The 19,291-nt window shown below is 42.0% G+C and overlaps 1 protein-coding gene across 1 annotated transcript; it reads left to right on the top strand.

Annotated features, from left to right (window-relative positions):
- Nucleotides 1-3,678: 3,678 nt before the first annotated feature.
- LOC146557370 (uncharacterized) lies at nt 3,679-13,645 on the top strand. Its single transcript, XM_085250564.1, has 4 exons — nt 3,679-3,765; nt 11,882-11,989; nt 12,067-12,240; nt 12,848-13,645. Exons 1-4 carry the CDS (start codon nt 3,679-3,681, stop codon nt 13,478-13,480), a joined length of 1,002 nt encoding a protein of 333 aa, XP_085106690.1. The 3' UTR covers nt 13,481-13,645.
- Nucleotides 13,646-19,291: the final 5,646 nt, after the last annotated feature.

Here is a 19,291-nt window from a genome sequence, read left to right as displayed (position 1 = left end):
CTGCCTGTTTGACTCTGATACACCCATTTTTGAGCTCTTAAAAACAGCCCTCCACACAACAGAGACAAACCATAAAGGACTTTGTGGCTTGTAGCAACCGAAGAAAGTTTAAGGTGCAAAATAAAGAGGTTGAAAGGAAAGTAATAAAGGAAACATGTAATTATAACAGTAATGTTGGCTGTGTATCACGTGTGGCATGTCATTGTGGGGCTGGCCTCTGTTGGGATTGAGAATATGTGATGGCGGGGGCAGGGTTGGTTACTGGGGTTTATCCTGATCTCCTGTTTAGTGGAACTGTGCTCCTTTGAATCCACAGCACTAACCTGGCACACACACATAAAATGCATCATTGCTACAGAGCACAGCAGGACTCATTATGAGTGGTGGGGCAGGCTGGATGGTGTTGAGGAGTCGTATCGCAGTGACATTGGCTCCCCTGCTTCACTCTCTCCTGCCCCACTAATGCAACTCACTAATCCCTCTGTCCCCTTTAGGTGGGGCTCACGCTGACAAGATAAAATAAGCTGCACGACTGGTGGGTGGGGGCTGTGCTGTCAGCCCCCCTGGGTCTGCTCCTCTGTGATCCTCAGTGGGCCAGTATGCCTCTCCTGGTAGCTCCATGGGGGATGGTGTGGTGGGTTGGTGGGTGCCATGGCGACTATGTGCGGACTTCACATTTTTGTCTGCTGTGACAGCTCCTTGATCTGGGCGGGGCCAGTGGGGTGTGGGTAGGTCCTTTGTGGGGCTTTGGACGTTGCCTGAATATTGTCAGGCAGCTGGGTGCTGTGCCTCGACCCTTTCTTCCTTTGCATTTGTGGTTTGGTGCCATAAATGCACAACATAGAAGAGCCACCTCGACGGGACAACACTCAGCGGTTCATCTGTCTCTCTTCCACAGCATGTCTTTATCCTGTCTTCCTTCTCTCACCCCAACCAATCACAGCAGATGGCCCCGCCCCTCCCTGAGCCTGGTTCTGCCGGAGGTTTCTTCCTGTTAAAAGGGAGTTTTTCCTTCCCACTGTCACCAAAGTGCTGCTCATAGGGGGTCATATTGTTGGGTTTTTCTCTGTATGTATTATTGTACGAGCTACCTTACAGTATAAAGCACCTTGAGATGACTGCTGTTGTGATTTGGTGCTGTGTAAATAAAACTGAATTGAATTAAGAAACAACTCTTAGATTCCTCACATGATTCTCCTGTATTCCTACGGGACGCCAAGGTAATATAACATGGAAGTGTGTCGCAGTGCCTGGTGGCCACATGTTACCCATAAACTGTCAACCTGACCGTACTGTAGCTACGTCCAAAGACTAGTTAAAGATTAAAGCTTTTTGGGGGGTTAAATCTGACATAAATAAAGAAAGAATAACATTAAAGTCGATTCTTTTGATCACTGTGGTTCTACTTTGAGGATATGACGTGTAAAAACCCTCAGTCGTGGCTGGTGGATCTCACATTCCTGGTCTTTGTAATTCCAGTTCAATGAAGCCTCATTTTCACCTTTTTCCAGGTAAATTTTCCCAACTGTTCTAATGTCCATGCTGTGGCATTGTCCCATCATTTGTATTTCCTGTTAATGGATTTTTAATATGGTCTGGGAAATTACTATATATGAGTAACTTCCTGTTGTATTGCAGCTTAAGGCCATTGTCACTGAAATAAAGCCCGAGTTGTAATAGTTTGCATCCAGAACGAGGAAAACGAAGAAACCCAAACACTGCTCAGTGGATGAGTCCGTCCTGGAATAAATACCAGGACAAAACTAAAAAGAAGAGCTTGTTTCCTCGAAGCAACAACAGAAAGCTCTTTGTCTCTACAGATGTTTCTGGGAAACACGTTAACAATATTTAAACATTTGTTCTTAATAAACGTTTTTACTTAATGATGCTTTATGATATTTCTATCTGACCTAATGCAGCAGCGTATCCACATGAACTCTGCAGTGTTTCTACCCAGAGGCCACCGTGGTCCTTCTTTACTAATGCTGAGGGTTTTCTCCCAGCCGTGATAGCCTTTGACAGGTAAACTGAGTCATTCCAGCCCAGTGCAAAAATAACCTCCCTGTCTGCTCTTAACTTCACGCATCGATGCTAAAACGTTGCATAACTGAACCTGCAGACTGTGATCCTGTAGCTGTCGAGGAGAGGGCTTGATGCCGTCCATCTTCTGCTCAATTAACAACGCCTGCAACCTTTTGAGCCTTGGTCCTGCTACAGTCACAAATATAACATCATCACTCTTTATTTGATCCACTACACTGCTGTCATTTCTCTGTTATGGCCCCACAAGGTCACTGAATCAACCCCACAGCATCACGTACAAGTTTTCAAAGCGGTGTTCTAATCTGCTTCGAGCTTTCATCATTTTAGCCAGCCCCTCCGATCTTCTCCAGGTAAACACTACAAAGAAAGAGTTCAGTCTGAATAAAACATCTTGTGCATGTCACACGATACAGCATCCACAGCAGTATACACTGCAAACAGCAGAAGCTCTTCCTTCTTAGCCTTCGGTCCAGCAGTGATGACCTCCTCCTGCTTTTGGTTCAGATCACCTTTCTCCTGAAAATCTGAGCTGGGCTTGACAAACCCTCAGCTCAGCGTGATATAAAGGTAGCTCTTCTAGTGTATTTGCCATCTCCTGAGCTCTCATTGTTACCATCTCACATTCTTCTCCAATCCATGGTTAGGGTGCTGCTCATAGGGGGTCATATGATTGTTGGGTTCTTCTCTGTACCTATGAAGCGCCTTGAGGCGACTTTTGTTGTGATTTGGCGCTATATAAATAAAATGGAATTGAATTTTCAGGGTCAAAGTTCAGAGGAAAGTTTGTTTAGCAAATGAATGACAATAAATCATACATGTTTGCTGATTCACAGGTTAACAGCCTGGAGGAACAGGGCTGTGTCGTTCCTGTGATGTGATTCAGCTTTATTTCAGCCACTCAACAAAACAACATTATATTATATTTAATATATATTAAATATGTGCCAACTGATTCAGTACGTTTCATGTAGAAATATCTGTGGCAACTTTTTGTTGCAGCAATGATCTCAAAACACGGGGGGGGGGGGCTAAGATGAATGTCTGCTGTGAGGACAGGGGGTGTGCATGTGCTCAAGTCACGTGACACGTCATTTACGCAACATTTGGTCGATTTAAAAGTTACAGTGAGATAAAATCATGTTATGGATTGCACTCAGTATATTGTGCCGACATGGTGAGATTGTGTCTGTCGAGCCGAGGAGAGCGTCGCAGTGCCAAAAGCTGTAAAATGAACTATCAGGCTGGAGTGTGCTGCCACAGCACAGAGCAGTCACAGAGTCCTGCAGGCAGAAGAGGAGTGATCGTGTTAGCCACCTTACAAAACAAAAAGACATGAAGTGAAAAGCAGAGCGCAGAGTGAGGCAGAAGAAGACAGACTGGGCCAAGTCCTGCATGTGCGAGAGCGAGCGAGACCCGGGACAACGTCATCCGCCTCGCCTGGACTAGTCCGCCGGCCGGAGGAGGGACAGTGGCTGCACTGTGCAGCCGAAGACTCACTTTGATCGCGCAGGAGACGAGCGACGCAACCGGTCCACCGTCCGTGCAAACTGCGCCAGGCAGCGTATTGCACGCTGGAGGTCACCGAGGAAAGTCACAGTAGGAGCGGCGCTTAGTGAGAGGTGATGTCGGGGGGACATGGCTTCTTCTCCGGTCACCCCAGCATCGCTTGAAGGAGAAACACCTTCACCCACCGGGAACGAGGAGCCCGCGACCACCCGACAGGTAAGGACACGCCTCCGAGACCCTCTGCGCGCCCGGTAACGTTGTAACGTTTTACCGAAGTTCATTCGCAAACACACCAGTTTAAGATGGACCCGAGAATCAGCACACGGGAGCACTGGTGTCTGACTCAGCAGAAACGGCTCGACGTGCGTGTAATGCTTCGTATTTGATAACGATGGAATAATTCTTTAAAATAAGCACACAGATAAACACTGGTGGGTGGAAAAGTTCGTGTTTTGCTGAAATGAGTCCCGCCTAGTCCGGTCTACACCTCATTCAGCAAACATCTGAGTCACCCTGAGACGCCAGTGCGCGTCCTTCTGATGCAAAAAGCCGTAAGTGACACGCTGTTTACACGCAGGAGCAGTTTAACACATGCAGGTTGTGCCAGTAGGCGTTTCCTTCAATGTGACACCAAACGTGTAAATCAGTGCTGGGAGCGGATGTTGGACCTGATCAGTCTTAATCTGACAAACTGTAGTTCCTGCTCTGTTTCTAATTCAGCCCCATGACAGACAACCAGCATGTTCTCCTGTCACGTGTTATTGACACGCACATATTTAGTCCGTGTGTGGGATGTTAAAGGTGAGTTTGTTCAGGGCACGATCAGACTGAGGCCATTTCAACAGGTGCAAGGAAGTGTTAGTGTGGTTACTACGGCAGCACTGATGCCCTGATGAGTGCACATGGCTGGAATGAAAAGTCAATGCTATGTATAGCATGAACTACTTGTTGTCTAAGGCGGTGCAGAGAGTGAGCAGGAAATATCTGAGGTTGGATATTTCAGTACATACAGAGCTGTGCAGAGACATTAGGATCTTAAACTATTGTCTGTATCTGGCAAAGCGAGAATCTGAGCCTTGTGTACAAACTGTCTGGTGTTTGTTCTGGCAGGAATATGAAACTACTGTGCACAGCATGCTTATTAAGATGGCCCAGGACCAGGTCATCTTGCAGGATGGTAGTGTTACATCGAGAAGGTTCCTCTTTAATTGTTGGATTTCTGTGTGAGTTTTCTCCCTGTGCCTCTGTGGCCTCTCCCCACAGTATCTGTGTTTGTGTTTAAAGTGTTTAAAGTACAGCACTAGATGATCGTATGGGTGAATGTGACTTGTTGTAAAGCACTTTGAGTTGTTGTCTATATAAAGTCTAAATGGAAATCCACTTATGTGCAGAGGACCAGAAGATCCAGCGCATCGAAATAAAGAGTTCTTTGCTTAAACAATGAATTGTGCGATAAAATATTAATTTACAAATTCATTTTTAAGTTATTTTATTTATTCAATACAAAAGTAATTTATTATCTAGTAATTTAATTGAAAATAAAAAAATATTTATAAATCAGTATTTGAAAATAAATAATTATTCCATTAATAAATACTTCAAATCAGAAAAAAAAGAAATAAAATCTCAATAAAAACCTCACATCAAAAATCCTTTTCCTGTGTCGTCTCATGTCCAACATCTGTGTAGGCAGAGTCTAAACACAGAGGCTGAATGGCCTTTGGTATAGGTGCAAAGCTAAGACTGTCTAACCAATGACAGAGCTCCTTACCTCGCACCGGCTAATTTGCATTGCTCCGGGATTTTGGAAATTTATCCATTTATTCATTATGATGTGGTTCAGCATCATAATGCTGAACCACAGAAACACACACACACACACACATATATATATGTATATACACATATATATATGTGTATATACATATATATATGTGTGTGTGTGTTTCTGTGGTTCAGCATCATAATGCTGAACCACAGAAACACACACACACACATATATATGTATATACACATATATTAGGGGTGCAACGATACTCGTATCGATATTGAACCGTTCGATACAGTGCTTTCGGTTCAGTACACATATGTATCGAACAATACAAAATTTTTAATTAATTTTATCAACTTTCCTTCTGACGATGCTGTCTGTGTTGAGAGCTCAGTGGATCTGTGTTCGACTACTCCGCCTAGGCTGCACTGTCGAGCACAGATCCACTGAGCGCAGCGCAAGCTAGCAAGACAGAAGCTAAGCTCGTTGCAACATGGCAAACTGAACCTCCCCCACCCTCATTCAGATCTGGGCTTTGGAACTATTTTGGTTTTCATGTGACGTATGACCCTGAAGTAGAGCTGGGCGATATAAGATTTTTTCATATCACGATATGTTTTTTTCATTTCAGGCGATAACGATATCTATCACGATATAAGCCAAATAACTATATTTGTAAGATTTAAATGTGCCGTTGCTCACAAGTAAAATGTGAAATAATCAGCAGCTTGTTTTTATTTAAATATTTATTTCCTATAATAAGTTCAACAGGGTAGATGTACTTAAGGAACATGAGACTTTTTCAGATAAATAAAGGCAAATATTGCAAACTACACAAAAGGCAGCCGCTAAAGCGTTTAAGTTTCAAAATAGAACAAACGAAACAGACTAAATTGTCAATTCCACTTAGAAACAAAATATTAATTCTAAAAATAAATCTTAGTTTGTTTTACAGAAGAACAGACAAAATTGACTAACTTTTGTCAATATCAAATAAACTGAGAACTAAAAGGAAATTCTCAATCTCTCCTTGTTGTATAGCTTAGCTTTTCAAACAGTTTTAACAGTTACTTTAGTCTGACAAAAGCCGAATGACGAATTAGCGCTTCCAGTCAGAGACTGAGGCTACGTCCACACGTACACGGGTATTTTTGAAAACGGAGATTTTCCGTTTTCGTTTTAAAAAATAATCCCGTTCACACATAAAGGCAGAAATGAAGGAAAACGCTGCTATGAACATGCCAAAGCAGCAGGTGGCGCTAGATTCCTAACCGTGCAGAAATGTTGGCCAATCAGAAGTCTAGAAGCCTCGGTGGGAAAAAGTAAACAAAGCTGGGGCATAGAAGCAGAACCGAGTCGTATGCGTGGAGGGACAGTAACTGTGTGTATATGTAAGCATTTAAACACTGCAGAGAGTAGAATTAACAGTATTGTAGAAATTCATTTCACCGAAACAATAACGTGGCGCACAGTGTGACGCATGCACCAGTTTATTGTATTTCCAGACTTGCTTTCGGCACATTTACAGTGAGCGCTACTCTGTTTTTTGTCAGACTTGAAATAGCCGAAATACCTTCACACTACGGAACTTCTATGGCTCTTCCGTTCGACAATCTCTCCGGCGTTGGAACCATCATCTGTTTTCTCTTCGGTCACGCTCGGTTGATTTTTCTAGTCGGCACACTCATTTCCTCCATTACGCGCTGGCTGCTTCCCAAACAAACACACGTGCGGCTTGGCACTTGTGCTGTACGTAACAAGTCACGCGACGTGACGCTGCGGCTGTGATTGGTTCGGCTCTGCGCTACTTAATTTGGATTGGCTGACCTTTTTTTTTTTTTTTCTTTGAGGACAAGAGCGGCGAGGTCTATCGCGATAGCTTAATTTCTCTATCGAGTAAAAGTTATATCGCGATACATATCATTATCGTTCTATCGCCCAGCTCTAGGTGAAATATCAAGTCTTTTCAAGTAAACCGGTTCAAGTCCCAAGTCATTGGTATAAAAGTCCAAGTCAAGTCACAAGTCTTAGAACATTTTTTCAAGTCAAGTCTAAAGTCATAAAATTAATGACTCGAGTCTGACTCGAGTCCAAGTCATGTGACTCGAGTCCACACCTCTGGTGTGTGTGTGTGTGTGTGTGTGTGTGTGTGTGTGTGTGTGTGTGTGTGTGTGTGGAGTCAGAGTGTGACCCCATAAACGACTTCCCTAAACCTGCTGGTCTGGAAGTCCAGCAGTTCATCTAAACAAAAGGCACTTAGACTAAAACAGACATCCTACCACAAAACAATAAGAAGGTAGCACCTCTCCCATGATCCCAGGACGTGGGTGTGAATGCCAGAACACTCTGGAGTCACACAAAGTCTTTAAAGACTACTATCATTACACAATTGGTTCTACACCTCTGAGCATATATGGTTAGATATTCCCCAATAACAATGACAATGATAAAATATAAATCCAACAATGGTTTTCAGGGTTTTTATCGTTAACTTCGTTTCCCTGGGTCTTTTCCCGTGTTGTAGTCGTGTGTCTTATTTTGAAAGAAATGTTTACGCGTTACCATAGCGACCAGAGAGCATTAAGGCTGCAGACAGGTGCATCCAACAACATTTTATTTTCCCTTATTTGATTTATGGACCTAACTGTATGAACTGGACTTTGGCTTTAATGCTGCTCCTCTTCATCATTGCTGTGTTGCATTTCCATCATTCTGCTGCTGGATTCACTGCAGGCTTTAACAAACACTCCTTTGGGTCCAGGCCCAGCCACGTGTTTGTAAGCTGCTGTGCTCCTCACAAATAAAGCCTGAAGCAGCTCAGACTGTTAGAAGCAGCACTGAGCCCTGTTACAGTTATAGTGTTAGAGCAGCGGCTGCAGCCTACAGCATTTAAACTAGCTGACAGTAAACACATCAGTCCAGATGTTACCACATTACTTTGTGATGCTGAGAGTTAAAGGAGACTGGCTGATTAAAATCCCATTCCTTACATCACCGTCCTCTGCTCTGACTGCTTTCATTTAATCACAATCAGAATACTTTTTTGATCCCCAGGGGAAATTATTTAGGTTACAGTGCTGCAGCACAAACAGGAACAAAGACACAACACACTAAGTAAGAAATAGCACAATATACACAATATATACATGCATATATATACATATGAGTCACTTATAAGTAACATGTGAGTGCTGGGGTCTATGACAGCAGGCAGGTCTGTATTTATGTCCAGGCTGACATGAACAGCTAGTAGTTCAGGGTTCAACACTCAGGAAAGTGTGTGACCTTCCACACTGACAGAAGATGCTAAACATGACTTTAAACTGTTGTTTGTTAAAGCCTCACAGATCTGAGAGCAGGGCTCAGTGGGTACATGAGCCTTTATACATGAAGGCTTTCTGTTTCCAGGAGAGGAAACATGTGATCCAGCTGTGTTTGGTCACATGGATCTGCTCTGCATGGATCACCTGACTAAAACATGTTGTTATTATTGTTCTTACAGTCTTAAATCGGTACATCAGGCGGGTCACATGACACCCGGGGGTGACAGCAGCATCTTTCCTCTTTAGAAAGCTGCTCTCTGTCCCAGGAGCTGTTGTCACAGTAACAGCAGGAACAGGAAGTCACATGCTCTCTGCTCTGTGATTGGCTGCTTCTTATCTCAGCTTCCTGCAGAGGGTGGGGTCTGCTGATAACGCACACCAACAGAAGTGTGACTTTCACTTCCTGTTTATTGCTGTTGTTCTTAAAGCTCTCAGGCGATGCTGCAGCGCCCCCTGCTGACACAAACTCCTCCCTCTGTCTCAGAGGTCACAGGTCAGCCTGCTGCAGAGGGTCTGCCTGTTCATGGACTTCCTGTTACAGAGACGGGTCTCAGCGTCAACACTAGTTTCTGATTGGACGGTGTGGAAACCCAGCTTCCTCCAGCCGAGTGATGTGTGGATTCATCACTCTCTGTGGATCAGTGTAAGTCTGTGTGTGGGTCAGCTGCAGGACTTGTTTGACCTTTGACCCTGGCAGACAGAGCTGGTTACTGCTGTGTGACTCCTGCCGTCGCTCCACTTTAAATTTTACTTAAAATAAGTCCTGACATGACCCCGCCCCCTCTGACCTGCTGCTCCTGGATGTGCTGAGGACACAGCGGAGGCTCAGAGGGGGCGGGGCTTTTCCCGTGGCGGTAACCAAACTGCATTAGGTCGCTGCACTGCCAGTGTTTAACCACACCTCTTCTGACTGACCTTTGACCTCTGACATGTTGATTTGATCCTTATTTAATGACGTCTTTTATCTAGTGATTTAATTCTGTGTATTTATATGTGATGGTGTTCCTGAGTTCAGCCTCAGCTGATATCCACAGACGCTCCTATTGGCTGGTTTTAAAAACACATTTTTCCATTAAAGAGACTCTTTTAAAAACACGTCTGCCTGAAATTCACATTTCATTTATTTTGGGGGATTTTAACAGAGAGATAGAACTTTATGAATCCCTCATGTTTATCCTCCAGGAAATCCAGTTTGTAGCAGCAGAACACCGACAAACTTTTACACAGCACAGAATTAGGATATCAAATAAAGGGGAATAAGAGAATATGAATATAAGCATAAATATGTACATATATACACAGACCTCACACAGAGACAGCAGCTACACTGTGTGTGGATGTGATCCACAGTCACAGCTGTGGGTTTCAGTCAGTGTGTCTCTAACTTCATGGTCACATTTCAAAGCTTATTGGAGCCAGAAGATGTTCAAGTAAAAGATTTATTGCTGTACTCGTCTACCAGGATAACAGGAGGTTCATAAAGCTGTGTAATACTTCAGCTTTACATCATGCAGTAGTAGTTTATTAAACCCCCCAAAATATGACTATCCAGAGTTGGGACCAGGAAGCAGAGTTGCAGTCTTACACGCCTCTCTGCAGCTTCTCTCCTCCTGCTACCCCCCAAAAACCCATCTCCATAGAGACTGTGTCAGCTCCCAAACAGACAAAAAACAAACTAAAAACCAGCAACAAACAACTTAAACATAAACAATCACAAAGAAAGAACAATACAGTATCCACATCTGAACCAAAGAGTAAAACAGTGAAATGTGGATTATTAAACATTAGGTCTCTCTCCTCCAAGTCTCTGTTAGTACATGTTAGTAAAAACATTTCTGCATTTTACCCATATTTTATTTTTAACTCAAAATCAAAGATTCCAGATTCTCCTACATGTTGGTTTTGAATCAGATAGGACGACAGATTTCAGGTGGCCCTGTGTCTTTCTCTATTACATTTGCCACTGTGTAACTCAAAGTTATTTAAGGACTAGTTTATTTCAATGGATGAGTTTACTGACTGACGCGCAGAAGAAATAGTTCTTTATGGAGCCGAGATGGTGTGAATGATGAGACCAAAGACTGCAATATCTTGTACCAAAAATATATTGAATAAATGGAGGAAAGGGGAAATGGAACAAAATAATTAACACAACACACAACATAAATGCCCACAATTAAATAATAAATCAATGCTGTGATCTTTCTGTGCAAAAGTCCTTTTTGGTCCTCTTCTTTTTAAAGTTCACTTTTAAGGTATTCCTCCTTAGAGTCCAGCTTCATACAAATGGGGAAATATGTCCGTAATCCAAAGACGGCTAAGTGGGGGAAAGAGGGGAAACAAAGAATGGTCCTACCGGCTCGCCACTTCAATATGAAGAAGATTAATTCAAAGGGAGGGAACAAAACCTGACCTGTAGGTCAGAAAAACGTCCATTAGCACATCAAGTTCGATTCAGTTTACCGGTAAACAAATATATTTTTCTGCAAGCCTATGTAACAATGCAAATCATCATCAACCAATGTACAACAGTTAAATTATTAATTATCTTGGCTACGTAGCTTAATCTATACAGTCCAGTAGCGTTCGCTACAAACAATACAAAAACAACAATAAAGGAAAACAGCTGTCTAACAGACAGCATAGCCGAATTCAAGGCAACACATAACAATAATCATTCAATCGCACTTTGTTTCAAAGTAAGCCCATTAAAGTGCTTAAGTAAATAAAAGTGTTCAAAAACAGCGGTTTTTGAGCCGGAGTTCTGCTCGCGGTGGGAACGCCGCCGCAAAAAGCCACTTTTTAATCGCGAAAACGATCGACTGGTTACTGACAACCAAAAGGTTGTTTTTGGCAGATATTAAAGATCATGGGTGGGCGGGGCAAATGGAGCAGTTTTCTACAGTCGAGTAAAATTCCAGGAAAGAGCTGGGTGTGGCTTTCCTTTAAATCACATGATCAACAGCTTTAAGATGGAGGCAACTCGCTCAGTGTTTCCTGTTTCATTCTTAGACTGTGGCGATGGTAAGTAGCAGCTTTTCACTTGTTACCTGGCATCTTTTCAGCCACCAATGATAGTCATTGTATGTTATCAACATTTCACTAACTATGTTTTCTCTCATGTTTAAAATAGGCCGACCAAGAGCAAAATAGGTATGTCTGCAGACTCTGCTGTAGCCAAAGTTATCAGATCTCCTGTGTTTTTAAATCCCTAACTGCTCGATCATTATCATTTTAGAAGACAACAATTTCTCAAAGGAGGTTCAAAACTAATGCCTACAAGATTACCAAGAGGATGGTTCGGGGCTCTTACATGACTCCGGGAAGTCAACACTTGGTGGATGAGGTGTGTTACCTTTGACACTTTTAAGACAGTCCTGTTTATCACTACTAACAATAAGCAAATATGTTTTCACTCAACAGATCCTTCACAGCATGTTGTTTCTGGGCAAAATCAACAACATCCCCTTTTCTCCAGAAGAAATCTTCCCTAATCCTTTTGTGTTGGGTTCTTTAATGAGAAGATATCCCAGGCCTTTTAAGTTGTATTCGACTCAGCTTCCCAGGCGAAGTCCCTTCTCCTGTGTGCTCGACATGGTAAGATAACTCTTCTCACATTTTCAGTCAATCTGACAAACTTCCAGTTTTAGGAAAGTATAATGCAAAGTGCTTTTTTACTGAGAAATCCAAAGAAAATCCATACTGTACCTTATACTTCAACATATGCTTCTAGCTATACTTCTCCACCAAACACAGAGACTGCAGGAGAGCTGGAGACTTGCTTCAGAATTTGTTAGTTCTAAATAATGTCTAACAGACTCATTATTGGAGATGCTTACAGTCTTCAAGGCGTATATGATGCTGTCACTGTGTAGCTGCTGGATCTGTTAAGTCAGCTCAAAGACTCTAAATTCAGAGTGTTTTGACAGCCCGGCATAGCAAAATAGAAAAAAAAAAGGTCAATTAGCAAATTTAATTATAAATTAGTGAGAACAAAGATGGATTTTTGCTTATTGATTTAAAATTAAATAGATTTTTGTGACTTGTTTCACCCCCTATCTTAAAATGTCTAAACCAAAAGCATCCAATGGTCCTGCATAGTTAAACAAGTCAAGCAGCGAAACAAACATGTTGATCAACTTTCTATGAAAAACAACTATATAATCAGGTGCAACACTTTGACCAGATCTGTAACTGTTTTCAGATCGTCCTGCAAAATAACTCAGAGAATGAAGAGCAAATAAAGCAGAGTCTGCAAGATCTCCTCACAGACTTGGACTTAGAAGAGAATAATAAAAAAACAGCTTTCGTCTCGTCCACCATCTGCATTTCTCAAAAATCCCAAACCAACAAATCAGAAAGGTACTGCGGAGTCTCCATGTCCACCAAAGGTCCTAACGCTGGGAAAATTATGATTGCTGCCTCCTGTCTTAGCAAATGGCATAAATATGTATCTGGTGCGGTGATGACCTATTATCCAAACACAGTCCAGAAAGATTACTTTGATGGAACAATTGAAGTACCTGGAAATATCAGGTGTGAGGCTTTTTGTCTCCGTGATGGTGCCAGAATGAAGCCTTGCAGATCATGTAAGAATTTGTTTGGCTTGAACACAGAAGACCTCAGAGAGTGGCCATATGGTAACTGTGCTGAAGCTGAGAGCCTGAGCAATTTGCTTGAAAATGAGAGAGAAGTTGAAACACATGTGGATGAATACTCAGCTGAAAAGGACAACAGGCAGAGAGCTGAGGATGAGGTTGGTAGGGTTCTTAGAACTGTGTTGCAAAGGATTCGGTTTAACTGGACAGGTGAATTTTACAACCCAGAACAAGAGTGAGATTTCATGAAATCATTTGCATTCATCATTCTGATAAATCAAAGATTCTCTGCTCTGACAGCATCTGTGTGGATTTTCTGTAATCACAGAGACGTGTATAAGCATGTTTACTTTCCATCTCCATGTAATTGTCACATTTAATAATTAAAACTGGCTTCTATGGGTTTTTGTTTGTTTGCTTACATATCTAGTGTTTAATGCAATATGAAGCATTATCAGACAGCATTTATTGGGAAGAATCCCATATTTATACTGGTCTGTACCCAGGGTACACAGAAAATAAAAACACATGTTTTCTTATTATGATCCCAACTATAATTTACTTAAGCAAAAGCACTACATGTGTAGTTATAATATTTATAGCAGTTACTGTTGAGCTTTAAATTTATCATCTTAAATGTTTATATGCTGATTATATTGCTTTATATAAGAAAGGCCTAACTCTGAGTACACTCTGTGCCAAAAAGTGCTGACAGGAAACTGCATGCTTTTGCAGAAACGTGCTTTTGCAGCTAGAAAGTGAAGCTGATATATATCAGTTTTAATTAGTTTTTACCAACTGCTTGCTAGGGCAATCCCACGAGTTTGGTGTTTTTGTATTGAACATGATTCCAAGTGCTTTCTATAACACATAGCAGAGGTGCCACAACAAAGACTGAGAAGAGGACAGGAAGAGACAGTGAAAGAGATGCACTCCTTCGCCATTCATGTTAAAGCGTTGCATAGCTTTAATTTTAGAGAGTGTTGCATAACTTTAGTCATTTTTCTACCACAGGTGAAGCCAAGAATTGTGAAGCTCTCTTTTGGCCAAATACCAGAATCTGTAAGAAGAAGAAAAAACAAACAATCAAATAGGTCATTATTAAGAGGACAACAATCTCTTGATGATTATCCACAGTGTCTTTGATAACTCTGAGATACAAACTGTCAAGGATATACACATCCCAGCAAACAATAGCTGTGTTTGACTAAAGCGATTAATAACAAGGACAGAGCTACAATCACTACAGTCAAACATAAAGGGCTTAATCCTGAATCCAAGTCTGAGCTGTGATGCCGTTGGTGCTGAAAGCTGCTCAGATCCTGAAGCTGCACGTTTTGTCTCTCTCTAACCAAACCAGCAGCAAAAGAAGACACATTTCGCTTGACATAAACATTGTCATGAATTCCCTCTTACTTTTGCTGGTTTGCTTCCACCACCATTAAAACACACACAGAAAAACAACACAGCACAGCTCTCTGCCTCTCTCAGTGTACTTTAAGAACACCGTTTCCCATCTCAAATCTCTGTTTTTGGCATTATTCGCTTGCTTGTTATGAAGCAGTCTACCGTTGTTTACAGCCATTTTTTTTAATGACTTCCGACAAGACAGCCTCATTTCTGCTGTTCAATACCAAATTTTATTTATTTTTTTCAAATTAAGTGAAACTGCAAAATGCTCTGCTGTGTCTCTATTAAAACCTCTTATTAAAACCTCTGAATCACTTCAGCAGCATCAGCCAATGTACATTTGTTGAGTCGTGGTTCTCGTCTGCTTTTGTTCTACTGCAGAATAATATTTTTAAGGTTATCTACTGTAAAAAGCTAGGCCAGGAAAATCTGCTTCATGGTTTTGTGTTTTATCCTCAGTTACTTTGACACAAAAGCATCTGCTGTGATGCTCACACCTCTGATGAAGTTTCACAAGTGTCAGTACTGATAAATGATCAGAATTATAATGTTTCTGACTCTCTGAGTAAGAATTAAATGGAATCTAATTGGGACCTTGTGAATTGGAATTGAACAGGTTCTAGAAATCAGTGATGATACTCAGCTCCAATACCCACCTATGATATTAGGCTGACGAACGCTGACTGGGTTTCATTTACCAGCTTTTTATGTTCTTCCTGCAGTTTCCTCCCCACATCACTCATCTTAACTTTTTTCCAGTCCTCCTCAGTCTAAACAGAACACACAACAATACAAAGAAAAGCTCAGGTGATTGATCTCTAACACTAGGCTTCCCCAGTCTTATTCTTAGCAGTCTAACTTCTCACCATATCTTTGAAGGCCTCTCCATTGTAGTAGCGCTTGGATGCTGGATACTCTATCGTTTTGTCACATAGTTCCAGGAAACTGGAAGCCACCAGATGCAGCTCCTCTCCGTCATAGCCGTACAGCTTTTTGTCCTCACGCGTCATCAGCACAAGCTCGTCACATGGACATGAGGTGCCCTTTACCACACCAATAACCTGCATTTTTACAATCTCGGGAAGGTAGAATTTTCCCCAGGCGTTAACTTCATCATCATCCCCGTCGTATTTGGTGTTCTCAAGCTCTTCTATCCACAGGTCAGCACCACTTGGCTTCTTCAGGTGAACGCACATGCTTTTGTTTTTGGAAACAAAATCTTTCACCCATTTCAGGTACTTTTCACCTGGAAAGAAGCAGACAAGGAAATATGGATGAATGTAGAAGTGTTGGAAAAGACAAATAGCAAGGTTATCCTATAGCAGTTTGTGAAAATGTTGTATCTTGAAATAAGCAGGCAAAATGAGGATCTCACTTATCTCATATGTTCTGACTACCGACTTTCTTCAGTTAAAGGACAAAAAAAGGGCACACTGGAGGCTGACAGAGTGTGCAATGGTGGGAATCATTTTGCAGAACTCACTAAAGTTTGTTTCTCCTGGAACAAGCTTTTTACACTTCGGCAAATGAAAATACTGTGTTAAACTAAAAAAGAGCACCAGACCAAGGTCTACAGTACTAACAGAAAAGCATGCCGTTACCTGTTGCCTGTCGACACAGCTGCTGATCTTCCTCACCAAAAAAATGAGGATCCCTGAAAGGAATAGAAAGGTTATGTTAAAATGAATGACTGTCACGGTGATCATGGGAAGCTCCAAAATATCACAACAATAGCTACGAAATCACAAAATGCAGTGTGATGTCTGTAAGCACCAAACATGACATCTCTGCAAATTCATCTTGAAATATGTAGGTACCTCACACGTACAGCTGCAGCCATCTCAGCCATTTATCACTGTGGCTGCCAAGTGGCTGCCACTTCACAAGCGCATGGCACAACATAGAAGAGCCACCTCCACAGGACAAGACTCAGCAGTCCATCTGCATCTTAAGGATAAAGGACACTCTTTCGAGGATGCCAATGTTCACATTTTGGGCAGAGAGGACAGATGGTTTGAAAGAGGAGTGAAAGAAGCCATCTATGTCCACTGTGAACGACCATCTTTGAACAGAGGCGGGGGTTTACGACACCAACTCTCTGCCATCTATAATCCAGTTTTGAGATCCCTTCCCAGACGCCTTAACGCCCACTCACATCCTGGGCCATCTGACCTCAGGAATTCGCATGATAAGGTGGGGCCAGGTTTCACAATGAACCCACCCGAAACTGGCTGATTGGGACCCACACCCAGTTTCACACCTTGGCTCAGGCGATTAGAGGATCATCAGGGGGTCCTTTTGTCCCTCTGTGGGGGGAAACTCCCACTAGGCTTATATCTGGGACTCTCCACCATTTGACCTTAGAACTGAAGAAGCTTCTCGGATGAAGGTGAAACGTCTTCAAGTAACTTAAAGAAGTCCAGACGCTTTTCTTTGCAAGCTCCTTTGACTACGATGACCTGGATGACTGAGAACCTTCACAGACATAAGGTGAATGTGACAAACAAAGCGCCTTCTTGTTCTCTGTGATAATGTAAAGTTATTAATGAAAAAACAAACGAGTAAAAAACGGACTGGAAACATGTCTTCAATCAAAACTCGACAAAAACAAAGAAACAGCCTCACTTCTCTGCAACGCTCCCTAAAAATGACGTTACGTGTTACGTACCAGAGATTTCTATACAGCCCTTTATCAAGCCGAGAGAAAGTGACGCAAAACCCTCCAACTAATAACGACTAGCAGAGAGGCTCAGCTGAGTGTAGTTACCTGGTTTGCAGACGCATACAGACGTTTCCTGTCCTCTCGGACGCAGCTGTGATAGAACATGTGGTGCATTACCGCCACCAACTGGCTTGGAGTGAGGACCGGAAATCGCTCATGCCAAATCAAAAAAAAAAAAAAAAAACATAAAGAAAAATGAAGTGAAGAGATAAATGAATACATTAAATCAAGAAGAAAAAACCCACCACCGGACATATACATCCTCATATCCTTCTGTACAAATGAGTTTGTTTTAGAAACTGAAAAAAGCCACAAAACCTTCACATCTAGAAATCCTTTGCAGTAAAACTTGTTTTTTGGCAGGTTCCACAGGTTTTGAATCAGTTTTCTTCTTTATTCCTGATAATTTTGACAATGAAAAAGAACATGTTCTATAGGGCTTTGGAGTTGACGTCACGCCGCAATGCATTGTGGGAGCGCGGCACCATTTTCGAGGTCTACGAATCAAAACAAACACACTGTGTTGGAACGACGATTACAAGCTGCTTAAAAGCAGCTCAAAAGAGAATGGACTGTATAGAGACCGATTGCGTCCAGAGGCGAAGCGGCGGTACTTGCAGAAAATAGCATGCAGTGGAAATGTGGACCCGTATGAAATACGGCCGTGGAGTAGAAACCCTGAAGACGTAGCCTGATATATTTTCGTACCTTATCTGTGGAGTCAGCGCGTACAAGTCGTCATTCAAACAAAGGTAAGTCAGCTCGAGTACTGCGTGTGAAATGCGTTTGATTTCCCTGCAAACATTCACATTAGTGCAGCATAAATTCATTCATGAGGGAAATTACAGTGAGAACATGTGGAGGCTGTTAGAGGGAGAAGATAGTGAGTTCAGTGCAGGGCTGTGCAGAGAGGTTTAAAGGGGCGGGTGCTCAAAGTTAAAAAGGGGCACATTGAACCAGGCTGAATAACAACAACACACATTCATCAAGAATCTAATATGGGAAGGGCAGGGCTGTGTTGGTCTGAGACTGTAGACATTAAAAAGTCCACAGGAGAGATGGTAGCTGATTAAACAAGTGTCATGAGATAATAACAAAATGCAAAGATTGGTGACAGCGCTTGGAACCATAAGGCAACAAAAAACTATGTATGTAAAAAAAAAAAAAAAAAAAAAAAAAAAAATATATATATATATATATATATATATATATATATATATATATATATATATATATATATATATATATATATATACACACACAGTGGGGCAAAAAAGTATTTAGTCAGCCACCGATTGTGCAAGTTCCCCCACTTAAAATGATGACAGAGGTCAGTAATTTGCACCAGAGGTACACTTCAACTGTGAGAGACAGAATGTGAAAAAAAAATCCATGAATTCACATGGTAGGATTTGTAAAGAATTTATTCGTAAATCAGGGTGGAAAATAAGTATTTGGTCACCTCAAACATGGAAAATCTCTGGCTCTCACAGACCTGTAACGTCTTCTGTAAGAAGCTTTTCTGTCCCCCACTCGTTACCTGTATGAATGGCACCTGTTTGAACTCATCATCTGTATAAAAGACACCTGTCCACAGCCTCAAACAGTCAGACTCCAAACTCCGCCATGGCCAAGACCAAAGAGCTCTCGAAGGACACCAGGAAAAGTATTGTAGACCTGCACCAGACTGGGAAGAGTGAATCTACAATAGGCAAGCAGCTTGGTGTGAAGAAATCAACTGTGGGAGCAATCATCAGAAAATGGAAGACATACAAGACCACTGATAATCTCCCTCGATCTGGGGCTCCACGCAAGATCTCATCCCGTGGGGTCAAAATGATGATGAGAACGGTGAGCAAAGATCCCAGAACCACACGGGGGGACCTGGTGAATGACCTGCAGAGAGCTGGGACCAAAG

The sequence above is a fragment of the Mchenga conophoros genome, linkage group LG16 (assembly GCF_057382185.1).
Source record: "Mchenga conophoros isolate Kocher_MC1m ecotype Shallow Benthic linkage group LG16, M_conophoros_male_GT1.1, whole genome shotgun sequence".
NCBI lineage: Eukaryota > Metazoa > Chordata > Actinopteri > Cichliformes > Cichlidae > Mchenga > Mchenga conophoros.
Note: the sequence above shows the minus strand (reverse complement) of the source record. Positions and strands in the feature narration are given on the sequence as shown.

Bases quoted from the DNA above. Each gene is read 5' to 3' on its own strand.
- LOC146557370 (XM_085250564.1), top strand. From the start codon at position 3,679: ATGGCTTCTTCTCCGGTCACCCCAGCATCGCTTGAAGGAGAAACACCT. The intron at 3,766-11,881 runs GTAAGGACACGC...TTATCATTTTAG, and splicing joins AGCCCGCGACCACCCGACAG to AAGACAACAATTTCTCAAAG. The intron at 12,241-12,847 runs GTAAGATAACTC...AACTGTTTTCAG, and splicing joins TCTCCTGTGTGCTCGACATG to ATCGTCCTGCAAAATAACTC.